Source organism: Engraulis encrasicolus, unplaced genomic scaffold, assembly GCF_034702125.1.
Source record: "Engraulis encrasicolus isolate BLACKSEA-1 unplaced genomic scaffold, IST_EnEncr_1.0 scaffold_26_np1212, whole genome shotgun sequence".
In the NCBI taxonomy this organism is placed as follows: domain Eukaryota; kingdom Metazoa; phylum Chordata; class Actinopteri; order Clupeiformes; family Engraulidae; genus Engraulis; species Engraulis encrasicolus.
In genome coordinates, this window is record NW_026945555.1 from 1,362,467 (window position 1) to 1,381,305 (window position 18,839).

The following is an 18,839-nucleotide window of genomic DNA, read 5'->3' on the forward strand; positions in this document are numbered from 1 at the left end:
ACACACACACACACACACACCAGGAGCCGGACTCAACATGGGCTCTCTAGCAGGTAACACACACACACACACACACACACACACACACACACACACACACACACACACACACACACACACCAGGAGCCGGACTCAACATGGGCTCTCTAGCAGGTAGCACACACACACACACACACACACACACACACACACACACACACACACACACACACACACACACACACACACACACACACACACACACACACACCAGGAGCCGGACTCAACATGGGCTCTCTAGCAGGTAACACACACACACACCCACCCACACACACCCTCTACACCCACACACACCCTCTACACACACACACACACACACACACACACACACACACACTGTACACCTCCCCTCACCCGCTCTGTTCTCTCTTCAGCAGGTATGGCGGCTCTGAACGGTGGTCTGGGCGGCGCCGGGTTGTCTAACGGGTCGTCCAGCACCATGGAGGCTCTGACCCAGGCGGCCTACTCCGGGATACAGCAGTACGCCGCCGCCGCCCTCCCCAGCCTCTACAACCAGAGCCTGCTCTCCCAGCAGAACATGGGCGCCGCAGGCAGCCAGAAGGAAGGTAACAATACATCATAAATATATTATATATATATATTATAATAATCGTATATAATATATTATGATAAAGGGGGTTAGTTTAGTACAGTCCTCCCCAGCCTCTACAACCAGAGCCTGCTCTCCCAGCAGAACATGGGCGCCGCAGGCAGCCAGAAGGAAGGTAACAATACATCATATATTACTATTAAATTAGTAACCCCAACTCCGATGAAGTTGGGACGTTTGGTAAACAGTGAATAAAATCAAAATGCTATCATTTTCAAAACACTCAATCTATTCATTAGATGGAGAATAGTGAAAAGACAACATATTAAGTGTTAAAACCGAGAAAAAATATTGTTTTGGGGGACATATGTACTCATTTCTAATTTGAGAAATCCAACACGTCTCAAAAGAGTTGGGACGGGGACAATAAATGGCAGCAAATGTCGAGGAAGACTAAAAACAAAACAAAAGACAACACTTAACAGTTAAATACATTAACCGATGAGATGATTTTATATAAAATAACAGTGTTAATTCCTTTCTTGGACATTATTTCAACAGCTTAAATGGTGGGTGTATTCCTTGTCATGTTTTGCAATGTTTTCCTTTCTGTAGTGCTTACAGTGTGACAGGTCTTGACCAAAAACCCACCATTTCATCACCTGCTGGTCCTTATGATGGAGCCAAACTGTTAAAACATAGTAGAGAATGTAATTTGACCTTACTATGTGGCAGTAATCGAAGATCTCCCTTCAAAATATAATGCATGAGTGGCTTTTCATGCTGTTTAAACCCCATTTATACCATTCAGCACTGTATTTAACTCTACAGATGAGTGAGAACATCTTAACCAATGCACTACTGCATCCGCATGCCATCATGGAGGCTGACTTTTGAAGCTAGCACTAACACAAGTTGGATGGTCCATTTTCACTGTAGCACAGGATGTGCAATGCTCTATTATTGTCAAAAAGAATGGACTTCTACAACTTCTGCTGACTTCTGTAAGCAAAGGACAGTTTCCCATGTCTTCTGGGTCTATTTCAAGTGAGCTCAGGTGCTTAGGAGAATGTTAAACCCCTGTGTCATTTTCATGCATTAAGCATTCTTAATATGGTCAATTTTCAATAGCTCTAGCACTCCAGGAATTAGAGTGAGACTACAGCCAGTATATATTTCATGATGTCATGAACCTATACAATGATTTTATTAACAAAAATATGTCTTATATACACTCAATCGTGGTAAATCAAAGGGAATTCAAAAATGTATGTAATAACTATGGTAATTATTCCCTTTGCATCTTTAATTCTGAGTGACTCAGCCTCTCTGTGATGATCTTATACCTGGACACCTATATTGTCCGTCAGTACAATTCATTTTGAAATGTTCTTCTTTGTTGTTTTATCTTACTTGGATGTTTACTAAATTTCACTGATCCCCGTCCCAACTCTTTTGAGACGTGTTGGATTTATCAAATTAGAAATGAGTACATATGTCCCCCAAAACAATATTTTTTCTCGGTTTTAACACTTAACATGTTGTCTTTTCACTATTCTCCATCTAATGAATAGATTGAATGTTTTGAAAATGATAGCATTTTGATTTTATTCACTGTTTACCAAACGTCCCAACTTCATCGGAGTTGGGGTTTGTAGTATTATTATTGTTATTTTTATTATTAATAATGTATTGATAATGGGGGTTTAGTTTAGTTTAGTTTAGTACAGTCCTACCCAGCCTCTACAACCAGAGCCAGCCTGAAGCAAGGCAAGTCTAATAACATATCATATCATTTAATAGGTCAGTATCATAATCGTATATTATATTATATAGTATAGTAAGAGATAGCGGTCGACAAGATGACTGGTTCTACAAAGTTAATGGCGAGCTCCAAACCAGATCTTATAAACTCTATTACGGTCTGTAAAGTTGTAGGACGCATGGCAACTGCACCGGAATCTAGTGAGCGAGACGGACGCTTGGCTACGCTGACGCCTGAAACTTCACGCCTGGAATCTTCGTTTGGAATGCTGCGGTGGGATCATTTCCTCTTCCGTAGATCATGTGCTTGATTCTACAACGTCATCCCTTAGATACCGTCGCCATTCCAAACGAAGGTTGCATGCGCGTCTAAGTTACACGCATCCTATAGAGGCTTGAACGTACCAAGACATTTATGGTCACCCCTTCAGCCAATCAGAAAAGAGAATTCCGTTGCCAAGGTAGATAAGTATGCGTGTGCAGGATTGTAATTAGGATTATGCTTGTAGGTGCAGCGTCAGGACTGTGTTGAGGCTTGTGTGTTACGTGTTTTACGTTTGTTACGTTAAGTGTGTTAAGCGTTTGCTAAGTGTGTTAAGTGTGTGATGACTTGTGTGTTTAGTGTGTGTGTTAAGTGTGTGTTACATGTGCTTGTGTCTTGTTTTGACTCCGCTGCAACAGCAAGTGGCAATCAGAGTGACAAGGGTAAGATTCCTCATTCTGCTGGCCGTGCGTGCGTGTGTGCGTGCGTGGGTGTGGGTGTGTGTGTGTGTGTGGGTGTGGGTGTGGGTGTTTGTGGGTGGATGTATGCGTGCGTGCGTGCGTGTGTGCGTGCGTGATTCCTCATCCTGCTGGGTGTGCGTGCGTGTGTGCGTGGGGGTGTATGGGTGTGCGTGTGTGTGGGTGTGTGCGTGCGTGTGTGCGTGCGTGATTCCTCATCCTGCTGGGTGTGCGTGCATGTGTGCGTGCGTGTGTGTGTGGGTGTATGGGTGTGCGTGCGTGCGTGCGTGCGTGCGTGCGTGCGTGCTGGATGCTCCTTTCTACAGCTCTGGGTTGTCTTTCTCTAGTTAGCTACTTGGTCGGTTGCAATGCAATTTCCCATTGGCAACAGCCCAAGTTGCTAACTGGCTAGCAACTACGCTTTCGAGAAACACTACTCAAACTGTAGTTGCTAACTTGTTAGTGACTTGTGTAGTTGCCAATGGGTAACAACTAAGTAGCTAACGTAACTAAGTAGCTAACGTTTTTAGGCAACTACTTGAGAAACACACCCCTGACCTCTCTCCTTCCGCAACCTCCTACCTGTTACCATGTCAACAGCGATCACAGTAGGAGAACGGGGTTACCATGTCAACAGCCATCACAATAAGAGAACGGGGTTACCATGTCAACAGCGATCACAATAGGAGAACGGGGTTACCATGTCAACAGCCATCACAATAGGAGGACGGGGTTACCATGTCAACAGCCATCACAATAGGAGAACGGGGTTACCATGTCAACAGGGGACTCGCTAGTTTCATGCCATGTCAGCCCGGATGGGCGGGATTTGAGTTGTGCGTTGGATTACATTATTTTGATCTAAGTAAAAAAAATCGTTCAATTAACAACTAGTAACTTGGTCTAGGCCAATACTTTTTTTCAATATCGGCCCCTTTTAGCGGTGACCAACTGCAAGCTTTAACAGTGTAATTAGTGGCCTAGATAAATGCAGTTGCATCAGGGTGTCATTTGCTAATTCCTTATTTTAAACGTGTTGCTTAAATAACCAACAGGCCTGCTATAGTTCATTTGATGGTGTACTTCCACTGGAAGCACATGTCCTCTGCACCGTGGGCAGCTGTCATTCTAAAGGGCCGTACTGTACACACACGTCGCTACTAGTTACTCGCTCAGCGGATGAAGTCAATAGAATGTCGATGTGTTCCAGCGAGACTCGCAGGCGAGTAGGCGAGCACTGTACAAGCGATGCGATGTGGGCGGATTCCGAGTTGAAAATATTTTATCTTCGAGCGAGGCGAGTAAGCGAGTATCCAATTGGAATGCAGAGTTCGGTACTACTCGCCTGTTCATTGGCAGTTAAAGCCGCGGGAACTTTCAGAGAACGTTCCATGAAAGAGTGGCGAGTTTGTGTGTGTACGCCGCTTAATGACGTAAGGTGCAAGTGAAGTCCTCCCGGCCGATACGGAATGAAACTAGTCAGTCCCATGTCAACAGACTACATTGAGGGTTTTTTCCCCCCACAAAAATCATAAATCAAGTGAAAAGAGAGTTTTTCCTCTCCCCTGTCGCCTCTGAGGGCCCTATTTCCCTGTGACTATGTATCACTTGTTTTAGGCCTAAACTCATGTGGACTTTATGCCTGTAGGGTTACATGCCTGTTCTAGAGTGTTAAGATGATTCTAGAGTCTCTCGATAATTCTAGAGTGTTCTAGAGTGCCTCTGTAGTGTCAATGTGTCCTCATCCTGATGCTTATCGCCTCATCTCTCCTCTCCTCTTCTCTCCCTTCTTTCCTCTCCTCTCTTCTCTTCTCTTCCTTCTTTCCTCTCCTCTCTTCTCTCCTATTCTCTCCTCTTCTCTTCTCTTCTCTTCTCTCCTCTTCTCTCCTCTTCTCTTCTCTTCTCTTCTCTTCTCTTCTCTTCTCTTCTCTTCTCTTCTCTTTCCTCTTCTCTTCTCTTCTCTCCTCTTCTCTTCCTTCTTTCCTCTCTTCTCTTCTCTTCTCTTCCTTCTTTCCTCTCTTCTCTTCTCTTCCTTCTTTCTCCTCTCCTCTCCTCTCCTCTCCTCTCCTCTCCTCTCCTCTCCTCTCCTCTCCTCTCCCCTCCCTCTTCCTCTCCTCTCCTCTCCTCTCCTCTCCTCTCCCCTCTCCTCCTCCCTCTCCTCTCCTCTCCTCTCCTCTCCTCTCCTCCTCCTCCTTCACCTCTCCTCTCCTCTCCTCCTCTCCTCTTCTTCCCTCTCCTCTCCTCCCCTCCTCCTCTCCTCTCCTCTCCTCCTCTCCTCTTCTTCCCTCTCCTCTCCTCTCCTCTCTTCTCCTCTCCTCTCCTCTCTTCCCCTCTCCTCTCCTCTTCTCTCCTCCTCCCCTCCTCCTCTCCTCTCCTCTCCTCTCCTCCCCCTCCTCCTCCTCTCCTCTCCTCTTCTCACCCCTCCTCCTCCTCCTCCCCTCTCCTCTCCTCTCCCCTCCTCTCCCCTCCTCCCCTCTCCTCCCATTTCCTCTCCTTCTCCTTCCCTCTCTCTCCTCTCCTCTCCTCTCCTCCTCTCTCCTCTCCTTTCCTCTCCTCTCCTTCTCCTTCTCCTCTCCTCTCCTCTCCTCTCCTCTCCTCTCCTCTCCTCTTCTCTCCTCTCCTCTCCTCTCCTCTCCTAACCTCTCCTCTCCTCTCCTAACCTCTCCTCTCCTCTCCTCTCCTCTCCTCTCCTCTCCTCTCCTCTCCTCTTCTCTCATCTCCACTCCTCCTCTCCTCTCCTCCACTCCTCTCCTCTTCTCTCCTCCTCTCCTCTCCTGTCCTCTTCTCTCATCTCCTCTCCTCTCCTCCTCTCCTCTCCTCCTCCCCTCTCCTCTCCCCTCTCCTCTCCTCCTCCTCTCCTCCTTCTCCTCTCCTCTCCTCTCCTCTCCTCTCCTCTCCTCTCCTCTCTCCTTCTCCTCTCCTCTCTCCTTCTCCTCTCCTCCTCCTCTCCCCTCTCCTCTCCTCCTCCTCTCCTCCCCTCTCCTCCTCTCCTCTCCTCTCCACTCCCCTCTCCTCCTCCTCCTCTCCTCTCTCCTCCTCTCTTCTCTCCCCTCCTCTCCTCTCCTCTCCTCTCCTCCTCCTCCTCTCTTCTCCTCTCTTCTCCTCATCCTCTCCTCTCCTCTCCTCTCCTCCTCCTCCAGGTCCAGAGGGTGCCAATCTCTTCATCTATCACCTCCCGCAGGAGTTCGGAGATCAGGACCTCCTCCAGATGTTCATGCCGTTTGGCAACGTCGTCTCCGCTAAAGTCTTCATCGACAAGCAGACCAACCTCAGCAAGTGCTTTGGTGAGTGGACGTGTGTGTGTGTGTGTGTGTGTGTGTGTGTGTGTGTGTCGTTGTGTGTGTGTGTGTGTGTGTGTGTGTGTGTGTGTGTGGTCTGCAGAAAGATCTTCACCATCGAGGAACCTCAGTGCTTTAGTGAGGCGTGCGGCATGCGTATCTGAAAAGCCGGTACCGGTGACTCTGCAGTGTGTCCATTAACCCTTTACTGTCTCCTCTATTAACTAGTGGTGTGGATGGGGCACCTAAGTCACGCCCTCTACTTCCTGGTTCATGGGGCAGGGGGAGTCAAAAAATAATCACTGGGCTTGAAAATTGGTGTTTTTTCACCTATGCACCACAAATCCAAAAATAACTCATTTTCAAGCCCAGTTATCATTTTTTGACTCCCTCTGCCCCATGAACCAGGAAGTAGAGGGCGTGACTTAGGTGCCCCATTGCCACTGCCCTCACGATTGGGGAGGCAGCGATTCCATTCGATTCGATTCTATGCGATCCTATCCGATCCGATTCAATTCTACATGCATTGCAATGCATTGCATTTCTACTGAAAGCAAAGCAAATGTTTGATCAGTCATGATGAGGCAATACAAGTAGTCAGATACTGAGCAACAATTTATTGGCTGTTTTCTGTATCACTCTGTATCAGTCTTGCAATGTGTTGAAGTGCTTTTATTTAATATAACATTCATTTGCTCCCGAAATATCCATGGAAGTAATTGAAACTTTAAAAAAATGCCGGATCGATTCTGGAACTTGCCGGATCGATCATTGTTGACACCACTATTATTAACCCTTTCCTGTTTCCTGTATTAGAGTCTCCTGTATTAACCCCTTCCTGCCTGAATTAATCCTATAGTGTCTCCTGTGTGTCCGCTACAGGCTTCGTTAGCTACGACAACCATATGTGTTAACCCTTTTAATGTCTCCTGTATTAACCCCTTCCCGCCTGTGTGTGTGTGTGTGTGCGTGTGTGTGTGTGTGTGTGTGTGCGTCTCCTCTCCAGGCTTCGTTAGCTACGACAACCATGTGTGTTAACCCTTTTAATGTCTCCTGTATTAACCCCTTCCCGCCTGTGTGTGTGTGTGTGTGTGTGTGTGTGTGTGTGTGTGTGTGTGTGTGTGTGTGTCTCTCTCTCTCCTCTCCAGGCTTCGTGAGTTACGACAACCCGGTGTCGTCGCAGGCGGCGATCCAGTCGATGAACGGCTTCCAGATCGGCATGAAGCGGCTCAAGGTGCAGCTGAAGAGGAGCAAGAACGACAGCAAACCCTACTGAGCATGCCCAGAACGGAGCGGAGCGGAGCAGGGTGGAGGGGAGGGGAGGGGAGCCCCCTAGTGGACACTGATAGCGAGCGCTTGGCTGTTGTTTTAGTTTCTGGTAAGTGGAGAAGGAGCAGAGAAACGTAGGCAGCAACGACACACACCTCCTCTCCTCTCCTCTTCTCCTCCTCTTCTCCTCCTCTTCTCCTCCTCCTCCTCCTCTTCTCTCCTCCTCTTCTCCTCCTCCTCCTCTCCTCTCCTCTCCTCCTCCTCTCCTCCTCTTTTCTTCCTCTTCCTCCTCCTCCTCTCCTCCTCCTCTCCTCCTCCTCTCCTCCTCCTCCTCCTCCTCTCCTCTTCTCCTCCTCTCCTCCTCCTTCTCCTCGTCATCCTCTTCTTCCTTCTCTTCCTCTCCTCCTCCTCCTGCTCTCCTCCTCCTCCTCCTCCTCCTTTCTCTTCCTTCTTTCAATCCTCCTGCCCTCGTTTCACCTAACCATCACCCTCTCTTTCCTCTCCTCTCCTCTCTTTCCTCTCCTCATCCTCCTCTTCTCTCCCCTCCTATCATGGAACCACGGACGCACACGGACACATACACACTCGAGAGCTTGAGAGACAAGAGAGAACAGCACACGCACACGGACATATACACACACACTTGAGAGACAGCAGAGAAGAGCACACACACACACACACTTGAGAGACAGCAGAGAAGAGCACACACACACACGTACGAGAGACACCACCGGCTTGTCCGCAAGCCTACACTGCACACGTACGAGAGACACCAACGGCTTGTCCGCAAGCCTACACTGCACACGTACGAGAGACACCAACGGCTTGTCCGCAAGCCTACACTGCACACGTACGAGAGACACCACCGGCTTGTCCGCAAGCCTACACTGCGTACGAGAGACACCAACGGCTTGTCCGCAAGCCTACACTGCGTACGAGAGACACCAACGGCTTGTCCGCAAGCCTACACTGCGTACGAGAGACACCAACGGCTTGTCCGCAAGCCTACACTGCGCCTTTAAAGTCGTCTTGTGTACCGGTATTTATGACCTAACTTGGCTGTACTTTTATTTTATTTATTTATTTTGTTTGTGTGTGTGTGTGTGTGTATTTTTTTTTCTATCAGAGTTTTGGTGCCATATTATTGTTTGAGTTTGCTGTGTGTGTGTTAGTGTGTTAGTGTGTGAGTGTGTGTGTGTATTATTGTTTGAGTTTGCTGTGTCCGAGTAGGTAGTCATGGTGATTATGACCATGCAAGCAGCCAAAGGAGTTGGACAACCCCGTGCACGCACGCACGCACGCAGGCAGGCAGGCAGGCACGCACGCCATCGGGACTATCCAGCCGCTGTGGAGTTGAGACGTGTCTGTGCTGCCACATCGATGATCATTATTAATATCAACATGATACCGGTCACATTATTAATATCAAAATGATACCGGTCACCTTATTAATATCATAATTATAACTGTCATGTTATTATCATTGCTATATTTATTAGCACGTCATGTTATTATTAAAGGGACACTGTGTGAGATTTTTAGTTGTTTATTTCCAGAATTCATGATGCCCATTCACTAATGTTACCTTTTTCATGAATACTTATCACCACCTTCAAATTCTAAGTATTCATTATGACTGGAAAACGTGCACCTTTCATACATGAAAAGGGGGATCTTCTCCATGGTCCGCCATTTAAAATTTTCAGAAATAGCAATTTTTAGCTGCAAAAATGACTGTACTTGGGCCATACTATAAAATATTCATTTATTACTTAGTAAACTTTCATGAAAAGATGACATTTGGCCTTAGACAACACATTTTCAATGAGCAGCATAGTTGCAGTACCTTTTTTGACCATTTCCTGCACAGTGTCCCTTTAACATTATTAATATGACATGTCACATTATGGTGTTCACTGTTCCTCTTCCTCTCGTGACGCCCTTGTGTGCTCTCGTCTCTTCACTGGGGGGGGGGCGCAAAGTATTACTCTGTTTGTGATTTGAACACATTTAAGAGCACGTGTGTTTTTGTTTATTTATTAATTCCTTATTTATTTATTTATTTATTTACTTGCTACTCTTTTGTTTCTTAAAAATAAGAAAACTTGAAGACATTTTTTTTTAACTCATGCTCCCCGTTTTGTTTTTGTTTTCGATGAGCCTGTTGTGTGTTTGGTTGAGAGTTTTGTTTTGTGTGACAAAGTATTTCCCCCATTCGAGATGCAATATGCCGCAACACACACACACACGTGCGCACGCACACACACACACACACACACACACACACACACACACACACACACACACACACACACACACTCCAGTATCAATGCCCACTGCAGAAGGGACGTGACTCATTGTAAAGTTTTTTCTAAATGTCCTCTGAGCCGCTTGTTCGTCATTACTTCTCTTATGAAGCTCTCCCCTGCTGTGTCTTCTCTCCCCTGCTGTGTCTTCTCTTATGAAGCTCTCCCCTGCTGTGTCTTCTCTTATGAAGCTCCACCCTGTGTCTTCTCTCCCCTGCTGTGTCTTCTCTTATGAAGCTCTCCCCTGCTGTGTCTTCTCTTCTCTTATGAAGCTCTCCCCTGCTGTCTCTTCTCTTATGAAGCTCTCCCCTGCTGTGTCTTCTCTTATGAAGCTCTCCCCTGCTGTGTCTTCTCTTATGAAGCTCTCCCCTGCTGTGTCTTCTCTTATGAAGCTCTCCCCTGCTGTGTCTTCTCTCCCCTGCTGTGTCTTCTCTCCCCTGCTGTGTCTTCTCTCCCCTGCTGTGTCTTCTCTTCTCTTATGAAGCTCTCCCCTGCTGTGTCTTCTCTCCCCTGCTGTGTCTTCTCTTATGAAGCTCTCCCCTGCTGTGTCTTCTCTTATGAAGCTCTCCCCTGCTGTGTCTTCTCTCCCCTGCTGTGTCTTCTCTTCTCTTATGAAGCTCTCCCCTGCTGTGTCTTCTCTTCTCTTATGAAGCTCTCCCCTGCTGTCTCTTCTCTTATGAAGCTCTCCCCTGCTGTGTCTTCTCTTATGAAGCTCTCCCCTGCTGTGTCTTCTCTTATGAAGCTCTCCCCTGCTGTGTCTTCTCTTATGAAGCTCTCCCCTGCTGTGTCTTCTCTTATGAAGCTCTCCCCTGCTGTGTCTTCTCTCCCCTGCTGTGTCTTCTCTTATGAAGCTCTCCCCTGCTGTGTCTTCTCTTATGAAGCTCTCCCCTGCTGTGTCTTCTCTTATGAAGCTCTACCCTGCTGTGTCTTCTCTTATGAAGCTCTCCCCTGCTGTGTCTTCTCTTATGAAGCTCTCCCCTGCTGTGTCTTCTCTTATGAAGCTCTCCCCTGCTGTGTCTTCTCTCCCCTGCTGTGTCTTCTCTTATGAAGCTCTCCCCTGCTGTGTCTTCTCTTCTCTTATGAAGCTCTCCCCTGCTGTGTCTTCTCTTATGAAGCTCTCCCCTGCTGTGTCTTTTCTTCAAAACACGACCGTGTCTTTTTTTTAAACACTACAGCGCCTTTGCATTTATGCCTCACCCGTGCTGAGTCCCACATGGCTATTGACTCCCCTATCTGCTGTTTAATGGTCTGCAACCAGATATACATTACAGTGCTGTTGCTTTCACAAACCCAGCTGACAATACAATACAATACAATACGTAACCATAGTGAAGCAACAGTACATAACAGTACAGTACAGTACAATACACTACAAAAAAAACAGTGCAGAACAGTACAATACGAGCTGGGTTCCAGTGCAGCTCAAAGACTTCCACCCTTAGAACCCTGGCCCGTAGAACACTGCCCTTAGAATCCTGGGTTCCAGAACACTGCCCTTAGAACCCTGGCCCTTAGAACGCTGCCCTGAGAACCCTGGTCCTTAGAACGCTGGCCTTAGAATTCTGGGTTCCAGAACGATGCCCTTAGAACCCTGGCCCTTAGAACGCTGCCCTTAGAACTCTGGGTTCCAGAACGCTGCCCTTAGAACCCTGGGTTCCAGAACGCTGCCCTTTAGAACGCTCTCCTCACCCCTGTCCCTGTGACTGGCCTGGCGGTACAGAAGGGCAGCATGTATAGAGCTGACTCTATTTTTCTATTTTTTGATGATGCGTTTCAGCAGTTTCACAAGTCATGGTCAGTCTCGCCGACCACCCACACCCAAAGCTTTAGATTAGATTGGATTGGATTCCTCCAAGAGAAATTGGTTGGTGAGAATGGTCAGAGGGGATCACCGCTTAATTGATTGGTGAGAATGGTCAGAGGGGATCGCCGCTTAATTGGTTGTTTTTGTTTTTATCCCCCCCGGAGAGCAGAGATGTGCGTAATCTCACTGTTTCAGTCGTGTCGAAGGAGACGAGTGTTTTTATAATGCAGCAGACAATGTGCATCACTGAAGTGTGTGTGTGTGTGTGTGTGTGTGTGTGTGTGTGTGTGTGTGTGTGTGTGTGTGTGCGCGTGCACATTTCTGAGCTGCTCTTCAGCCGTTTCTATATTTCTGGGGGTTTTCTACTCCCCCGGTGATTACTTATTGCGCAAGTTAAAATTAATCTGCATTGGGACCGGCATTTGAGAAGCTGAGTGTGTGTGTGTGTGTGTGTGTGTGTGCACGCGCATGCTTGCGTGCGTGTGTGTGTGTAGAGATGGAGAGCAGTCTTTTGAGAAGCCGCTAGAACTCTCCACCGTATTCTGTGGAGACGTGACGTGACGTTTTGTGACGGATATTTCTCAGACGTGTTCCGACTTGCTAACGGCCCTTTCTACTGTAATTCTGCAGCCAGGGTGCGTTGGCTTTAGCTGGTCATTTGTTTCCTTTTTGGGTTCGCTGGACAAACAGAAATGCCTCAGCCACCCCGCCCTTCCCCACGGCCCGTCTGGCCTCCTGTCTCCTCCTGTGCCTCAGTTAGTGTTGCACCGATACCATTTTTTGGCCCCGATACCGATACCCGATACCTGGCTGTGCAGTATCAGCCGATACCGATACCATACCGATACCACCCTATTTGAAATGTATATGAAGGGCTGTAGTGCATACTACTTGGATGTAAAATCATTGCTTGGCATTGTCAGGCTGCTGCCTACCTTTGTGAAACAGGAAAAAGACTAATATGAAATGACTAATTTCAAGGCTGTTTAAGTGTCATACAAGCACCTGTAAATGGTATCGGTGCCCTATTTGTTGGTACTCGCCGATACCGATACCACCATTTTTTTAGTACCCATCCACCGATACTGGTGTCGGTATCGGTGCAACACTAGCCTCAGTTAGATCCCTTCACCTCCACAATCGCACATGAAGATGCTCACCCACCTCCCATGTGGTGGGCGGAGATACACATCCGTGTGGGCGGATTTACACGCCTGGGTCTGCAGATCGACCTCCCATCGTGGCACAACCCAAAGATTAGCATGCTAGGAGATTAGCATGCTAGGAGGTTAGCATGCTAGGAGATAAACATACGAGGAGGTTAGCATGCAAGGAGGTAGCATATGAGGAGGTTAGCATGCTAATGGACTCCTGTCTGCGTTTCCTCAGAGAAACGTGTAGTGGTGAGCTCTGATGCACTGGAGCACTGATGTGGTCTCTTCTGTAGACTGATGAGCACTGATGTGGTGTTTTGCTCTCCTCTATAGACTGATGAGCATTGGCTGAGACCAGTGCTCTAGTGTTTTCTAGGTGGAGATCAGTGCTCTGGTCTCTGTTAGTGTAGGAATCACGATGAACGTCATGCCAAACGCACCCTGAACACGCGATTCCGGGGCCTATATAGTAACAATCTGCTTGAGGAGTATTTCTTAAGAAAATGAGGACTCCATGCTCTCCTATTAGATAATTAACCTCTTAAAGGGACACTGTGTGAGATTTTTAGTTGTTTATTTCCAGAATTCATGCTGCCCATTCACTAATGTTACCTGTTTCATGAATACTTACCACCACCATCAAAAGGGGGATCTTCTCCATGGTCCGCCATTTTGAATTTCCCAAAATAGCCATTTTTAGCTGCAAAAATGACTCTACTTGGACCATACTAGGAAATATGTGTTTATTACCCGGTAAACTTTCATGTAAATATCAAATTTGGCAATAGGCAGCCCAGTTTCAATGAGCAGCATAGTTTCAGTACCTTTTTTGACCATTTCCTGCACAGTGTCCCTTTAACTTAACCTGCTTTCCTCCTGAAGCACCTTCTTATGCCGTGTCCAGATCAAGAGCGAGCGGAGCGACGGAAGTCGTTATTTCTCTAGGGAGGGTAGGCGACCAGTGCTACCAAAGCAAACTTGCCAGGAGCGAAGCTTCTTGCGCAACCAGAGCGAATTTTGAAGATTAAACTAAATCTAATCGCAGGCGAATCCGCTCTGACGCTGTTCGGCGAGAACCAATAGCAACATTCATATCTCCGAATGTCCCAGGCTGTCAAGCCAGAGCCGTTATGTGCTTAGCTGAATCAAACATGTCAATTCTGCGTCTGGAGCGAATACAGCGAATTCAAGGCGAAACTTCCTCTGCTACCCACGCTACCAGGCAGCGTAGTTCGCTCTTGGTCTGGACACGACATTAGTATACCCTTCTGTTCACCACAGCACACGGTGCTGTTACACGTGACCTTACACATGTATAAACATTTAGTCTTCAAAAGTCCTGTGAACTTGTGAGTGTTTGAGATCTGTGTCTGTTTTGTTGAGATTATTTATTTATCTATTTATTCATTCACTGGAGTGTCTTTGGTGTTTTCTGTCTCCGTCGTCTGTTTTGTGGTTATGAGATTCGAAGGTTGCAGTGTGTGTGTGTGTGTGTGTGTTGGAGAAATGCACTCCCCTAATTTCCTAAAATTGTAATCTTTGTGACATCTGTGTACATGTGTGTTGTCTGTACGGTGTGTGTGTGTGTGTATATACATACGGCACGTCTTGTCTATACGGTGTCTTGTCCTGATTACAATTCAACATTTTGAAGCACAAATGGAGAATAAATGTCCTCCATCAGGCATCAGCCCCTCATTAATGTACGCCAGTGTTGAGTGTCTTTCAGCTGATGTCTACATGTTGATATTACCCCCCCCCCCCCGCCTCTACATGTTGATATTACTACCCCCCCCCCCCACCCCTCCCATCGCCTCTACATGTTGATATTACTACCCCCCCCCCCCCCGCCTCTACATGTTGATATTACTACCCCCCCCCCCTCCCATCGCCTCTACATGTTGATATTACTACCCCCCCCCCCCACCCCCCCCCCCGCCGCTACATGTTGATATTACTACCCCCCCCCCCGCCTCTACATGTTGATATTACTACCCCCCCCCATCCCCCCGCCTCTACATGTTTATATACAACCCCCCCCACCCCCCATCCCCACCCCCGCCATTTTCTCATGCTGCAAAGATCATTTGCTATATTTCTGTGTTGGTTTGTCCTCTCTCCCCCTCTCCTGTTCTCTTCTCTTATCTCCTCTCCTGTTCTCTTTTCTTCTCTTTTCTCATCTTCTCTTTTCTTTTCTTTTCTCCTCTTCTCTTTTCTTTTCTCCTCTTCTCTTCTCTTTTCTTTTCTCCTCTTCTCTTCTCTTTTCTCCTCTTCTCTTCTCTTTTCTTCTCTTCTTGTGTTGTGCGTGTTCTAGATTGTTATCCTTTGTGTTCTAGAATGGTCTCCTGTGTGTTCTAGGATGTTCTCCTGTGTCCTGTCTTGTGTTCTAGATGTCTGAGCTTGTTCTCCCTGTTCTCTTGTGTCTCCTCTTCTGTTCTAGATTGTTCTCCTGCCCATCCCGTCTTCTCCTGTTCCGTGTTCCGTGTTCCGTGTTCTCTCCCCGCGGCCTGACTAGCATGTCGCGTCACCTCACGTGACGTCACGTCTCCATCAGTCCTCTCTGATGCTTCAAATTTCACCTTTTACTCCTAAACCATTATGTGTTGTTTGATGTTTGATGCTAGTTTGGTTATTATTACTATTATTATTATTATTATTATTATTATTTTAGCCTTGTTTGTGGGTGTTTGTGTGTTTGTTTGTTCATCTGTGTTTTGTTTGTGTGTTTGTTTGTGTTGCCACGGTGCATTAGAAAGACAGACTGCTAATTCTATTAAAAGTTGTATAGAGTTACCCGAGTATTGTTACAAGCAAAAAAACAAACAAACAGAAGATTCTATTTTTCTAGAAGTTCGGAGCATAACCACTAAAGTTTTGCAGAAGCGTCTTTTCATTTTGTGATTTTTTTAGATGACCGTGATTAGTCACACACACACACACACACACACACACACACACACACACACTTGGTTTCCATTGGCTACCTTTGCAGTACTGCAGGCTTTCCAGTGCACTGCCCCCTGTCCCTCACAGCCAATCAAATTACACAATCATGTGTGTGTGTGTGTGTGTGTGTTTTTCTCTCGTTTGTTCTGAAATGCGATAATAATACTTTTATTAGGATGTGTTGGGTTCACATGATGCTGTGTGTGTGTGTGTGTGTGTGTGTGATCATGTAACATTGTTCTAGGTTAGTCACACACAGACACACACACACACACACACACACACAGTGTTGGCGTTGTGCTAGGTTAGTTAGTTGGTTAGTTTGCTGTTCCTTTGGGAGTTTCCTGAAACACGAGTGGGAAACGCATACACACACACACACACACACACACACTCACACTCACACGACACGTTTACTTTTCTGCTCCTTTGTCAGTCTTCACTACGTGTTGGACCGCTGTAGACACATGTCTACACACACACACGCACACTCACACTCACACCGCTGTAAGCACATGTCTACACACACACACACACACACTGCTGTAAGCACATATCTTTGTTTCTTCACTTGGTGTGGAGCGCTGTGTTATTAGTTTGAATTGCAGCACAGGTGAGCACACACACAAACACACATTTGAGTTTGCCGTCAGTGTTGATTAGAACCCGCGTGTCTGTAGGGTGTTGGTTAGTATCTAAGAGTGTTACTTCACTTTATAGGGGGTGCTGTGTTGTGTTGTGTTGTGTGTATCTAAGAGTGTTAGTTTATAGGGCCTTTGTGTGTGTGTGTGTGTGTGTGTGTGTGTGTGTGTGTGTGTGTGTGTGTGTGTGTGTGTGTGTGTGTCTAAGAGTGTTCCTTTAAAGGGCCTGTCGTTGTTCCACAACTGCACTGAAAATCAATTCTCAGCTAAATGTGATTTTAGTTTCTTTTGGTTTCTTCCTTTCGGGTGTTTTGTTTCTTGTTTTTTTGTTGTTTTTGATGTTTTTTAATCCGAACGGAAAGCCGAATAGCGGAATAGCCGAGTGCCAAACGACACCCATCTGGTTACCTGGACAACCACAGCAGTACAGAGGAGAAGAGAAGTGTTACAGGTGTGTGTGTGTGATTGTGTGATTGTGTGTGTGTGTGTGCGTGTGTGTGTGTGTGTGAAGAAAACTTCACACAAGTTTTTGTTTTTAGCTTTTGTTTTGTGCTGTGAGTATTGAAGTGAAGTATCCGTTTATTTTATTACGTTGTGGACAACTTCCTTTCTACCTTCCTTTCTTCCTTACTTTTTCTTTTTTTTGTCCAAAAGATGTGCCTGTGCAGTCTCACGACCAAAACACAAAAACATGCCGACTCCGAAACCATGACACCCTTCATTATAGTGCATTTATAACACACACACACTTGTCATGATAATGCATTTATAACTGGGACGCTGCTAAATAATAGACCCACTTTCTTAATGACATATTTATAACGTATCTGACACACACACACACACACACATACACTCACATACACACCTTGTCCTGATGATATGGATTTTAGATCTCCTCTGTTTATCTTCAGGTTTTCCTGATTTAGTTTTCTGACTATTTGTGGGATTTGTTGTATTTTTTTTATTTTTTATCATCATCACGATAACTGGTACAAAGTGATTGTATTTAACACTAGAAATGAAATTAAATTAAATTGTACAGTTTTGCCTTTTCTACTAGGACTCCGCAATGTTTTCAAAATGTGAAATTCAAACTGAGTTAAGTGAAGCCGTGTTTAGGCTTGCCACCATCACTGCATCCCGCATCTGTAATGTAAAACACACACACACACACCAGAAGCTGCAGAAGTCCTCTCGAAGGAGCATCCAGTTGAACCTCAATCTGCTGTTCTGTCTATTAGCAGATACCACACACGCACGCGCACACACACACACACACACACACATACACACTCTGGTGTCCTTGTTGTTGATTGAGTGTGTGTGTTTTGGTGTGACGAGTAGTGTAGGGATGCCTGTAGCCAGTCAACAAAAAAACTAATGTTTTGCCTTTTAATGTTTTCTGTTGAGACCTGTTTTATATTATTAAGATTATTATTATGATTATTATTAACATTATTATTATTATTGTTATGATGATGATTATGATGATTATGATGATTATTATTGCGATTCCTGACGACGGGGCTGACACCTGATTGGCTATCGAGCCTCCTCGTCAGGCCTCCACGGTCGCCACGGACACATGCGCTCCATATCGGGCAGTACACACCACACACACACGCACACACACACACACACACACGCTGTGTTTAAAGCAAAGCAGTATCTACTTTTGTAAACTCAGTGTGTGAGGTCAGGCAAGGCAGTACTTTACTTTTGTAAATCGTGTGTGTGTGTGTGTGTGTGTGTGTGATTCCTTTTTGGTCAGTTTGTTTATGTACCATTAAACTGTTTGAGAAAAGTCACTGTGCTGTGGCGTCCTTCATTTCTGCTGTTTGTTAATGACTTGTCTTGTTGTATTGCATTACACTACACTCAGCAGACGCTTTAGCCAAAGCCACTTAGTTTAAGTTTAGGTTCAGGGTATTGGTTCCAAAGCCACTTAGTTTAGGTTCAGGGTATTGGTTCCAAAGCCACTTAGTTTAGGTTCAGGGTATTGGTTCCAAAGCCACTTAGTTAGTTTAGGTTCAGGGTATTGGTTCCAAAGCCACTTAGTTTAGATTCAGGGTATTGGTCCCAAATCCACTTGGTTCGTTTAAGTTATGGTTCGTGCAGGTTCCTTGAGTTCTCTGTTGTTTTTAGGCACTGAGACTGTTAATGATTGTGGACCACGGACTGTGTGTGCGTGTGTGTGTGTGTGTGTGTGTGTGTGTGTGTGTGTGTGTGTGTGTGTGTGTGTGTGTGTGTGTGTGCGTGCGCGCGCGTGTGCGTGTGCGTGTGTGTGTGTCTTCCATGCTGGCTCCTCTGGCCACAATGTTAAGGTTCCGTTGCTGACGCCATCAGATCCAGTGTCTTCACATGT

General features: G+C 46.2%; 1 protein-coding gene across 1 annotated transcript in view; it reads left to right on the forward strand.

Moving 5' to 3' along the window:
- celf1 (cugbp, Elav-like family member 1) overlaps positions 1-15,771 on the forward strand; it is a 60,000-nt gene extending 44,229 nt beyond the window's left edge. The window contains exons 13-16 of the mRNA XM_063192921.1: positions 417-605; positions 6,214-6,357; positions 7,500-7,729; positions 15,325-15,771. Coding sequence (XP_063048991.1) covers positions 417-605; positions 6,214-6,357; positions 7,500-7,627 — 461 coding nt within the window. The 3' untranslated portion in view covers positions 7,628-7,729; positions 15,325-15,771. The remainder of the gene's footprint in view (positions 1-416; positions 606-6,213; positions 6,358-7,499; positions 7,730-15,324) is intronic.
- Positions 15,772-18,839: the final 3,068 nt, after the last annotated feature.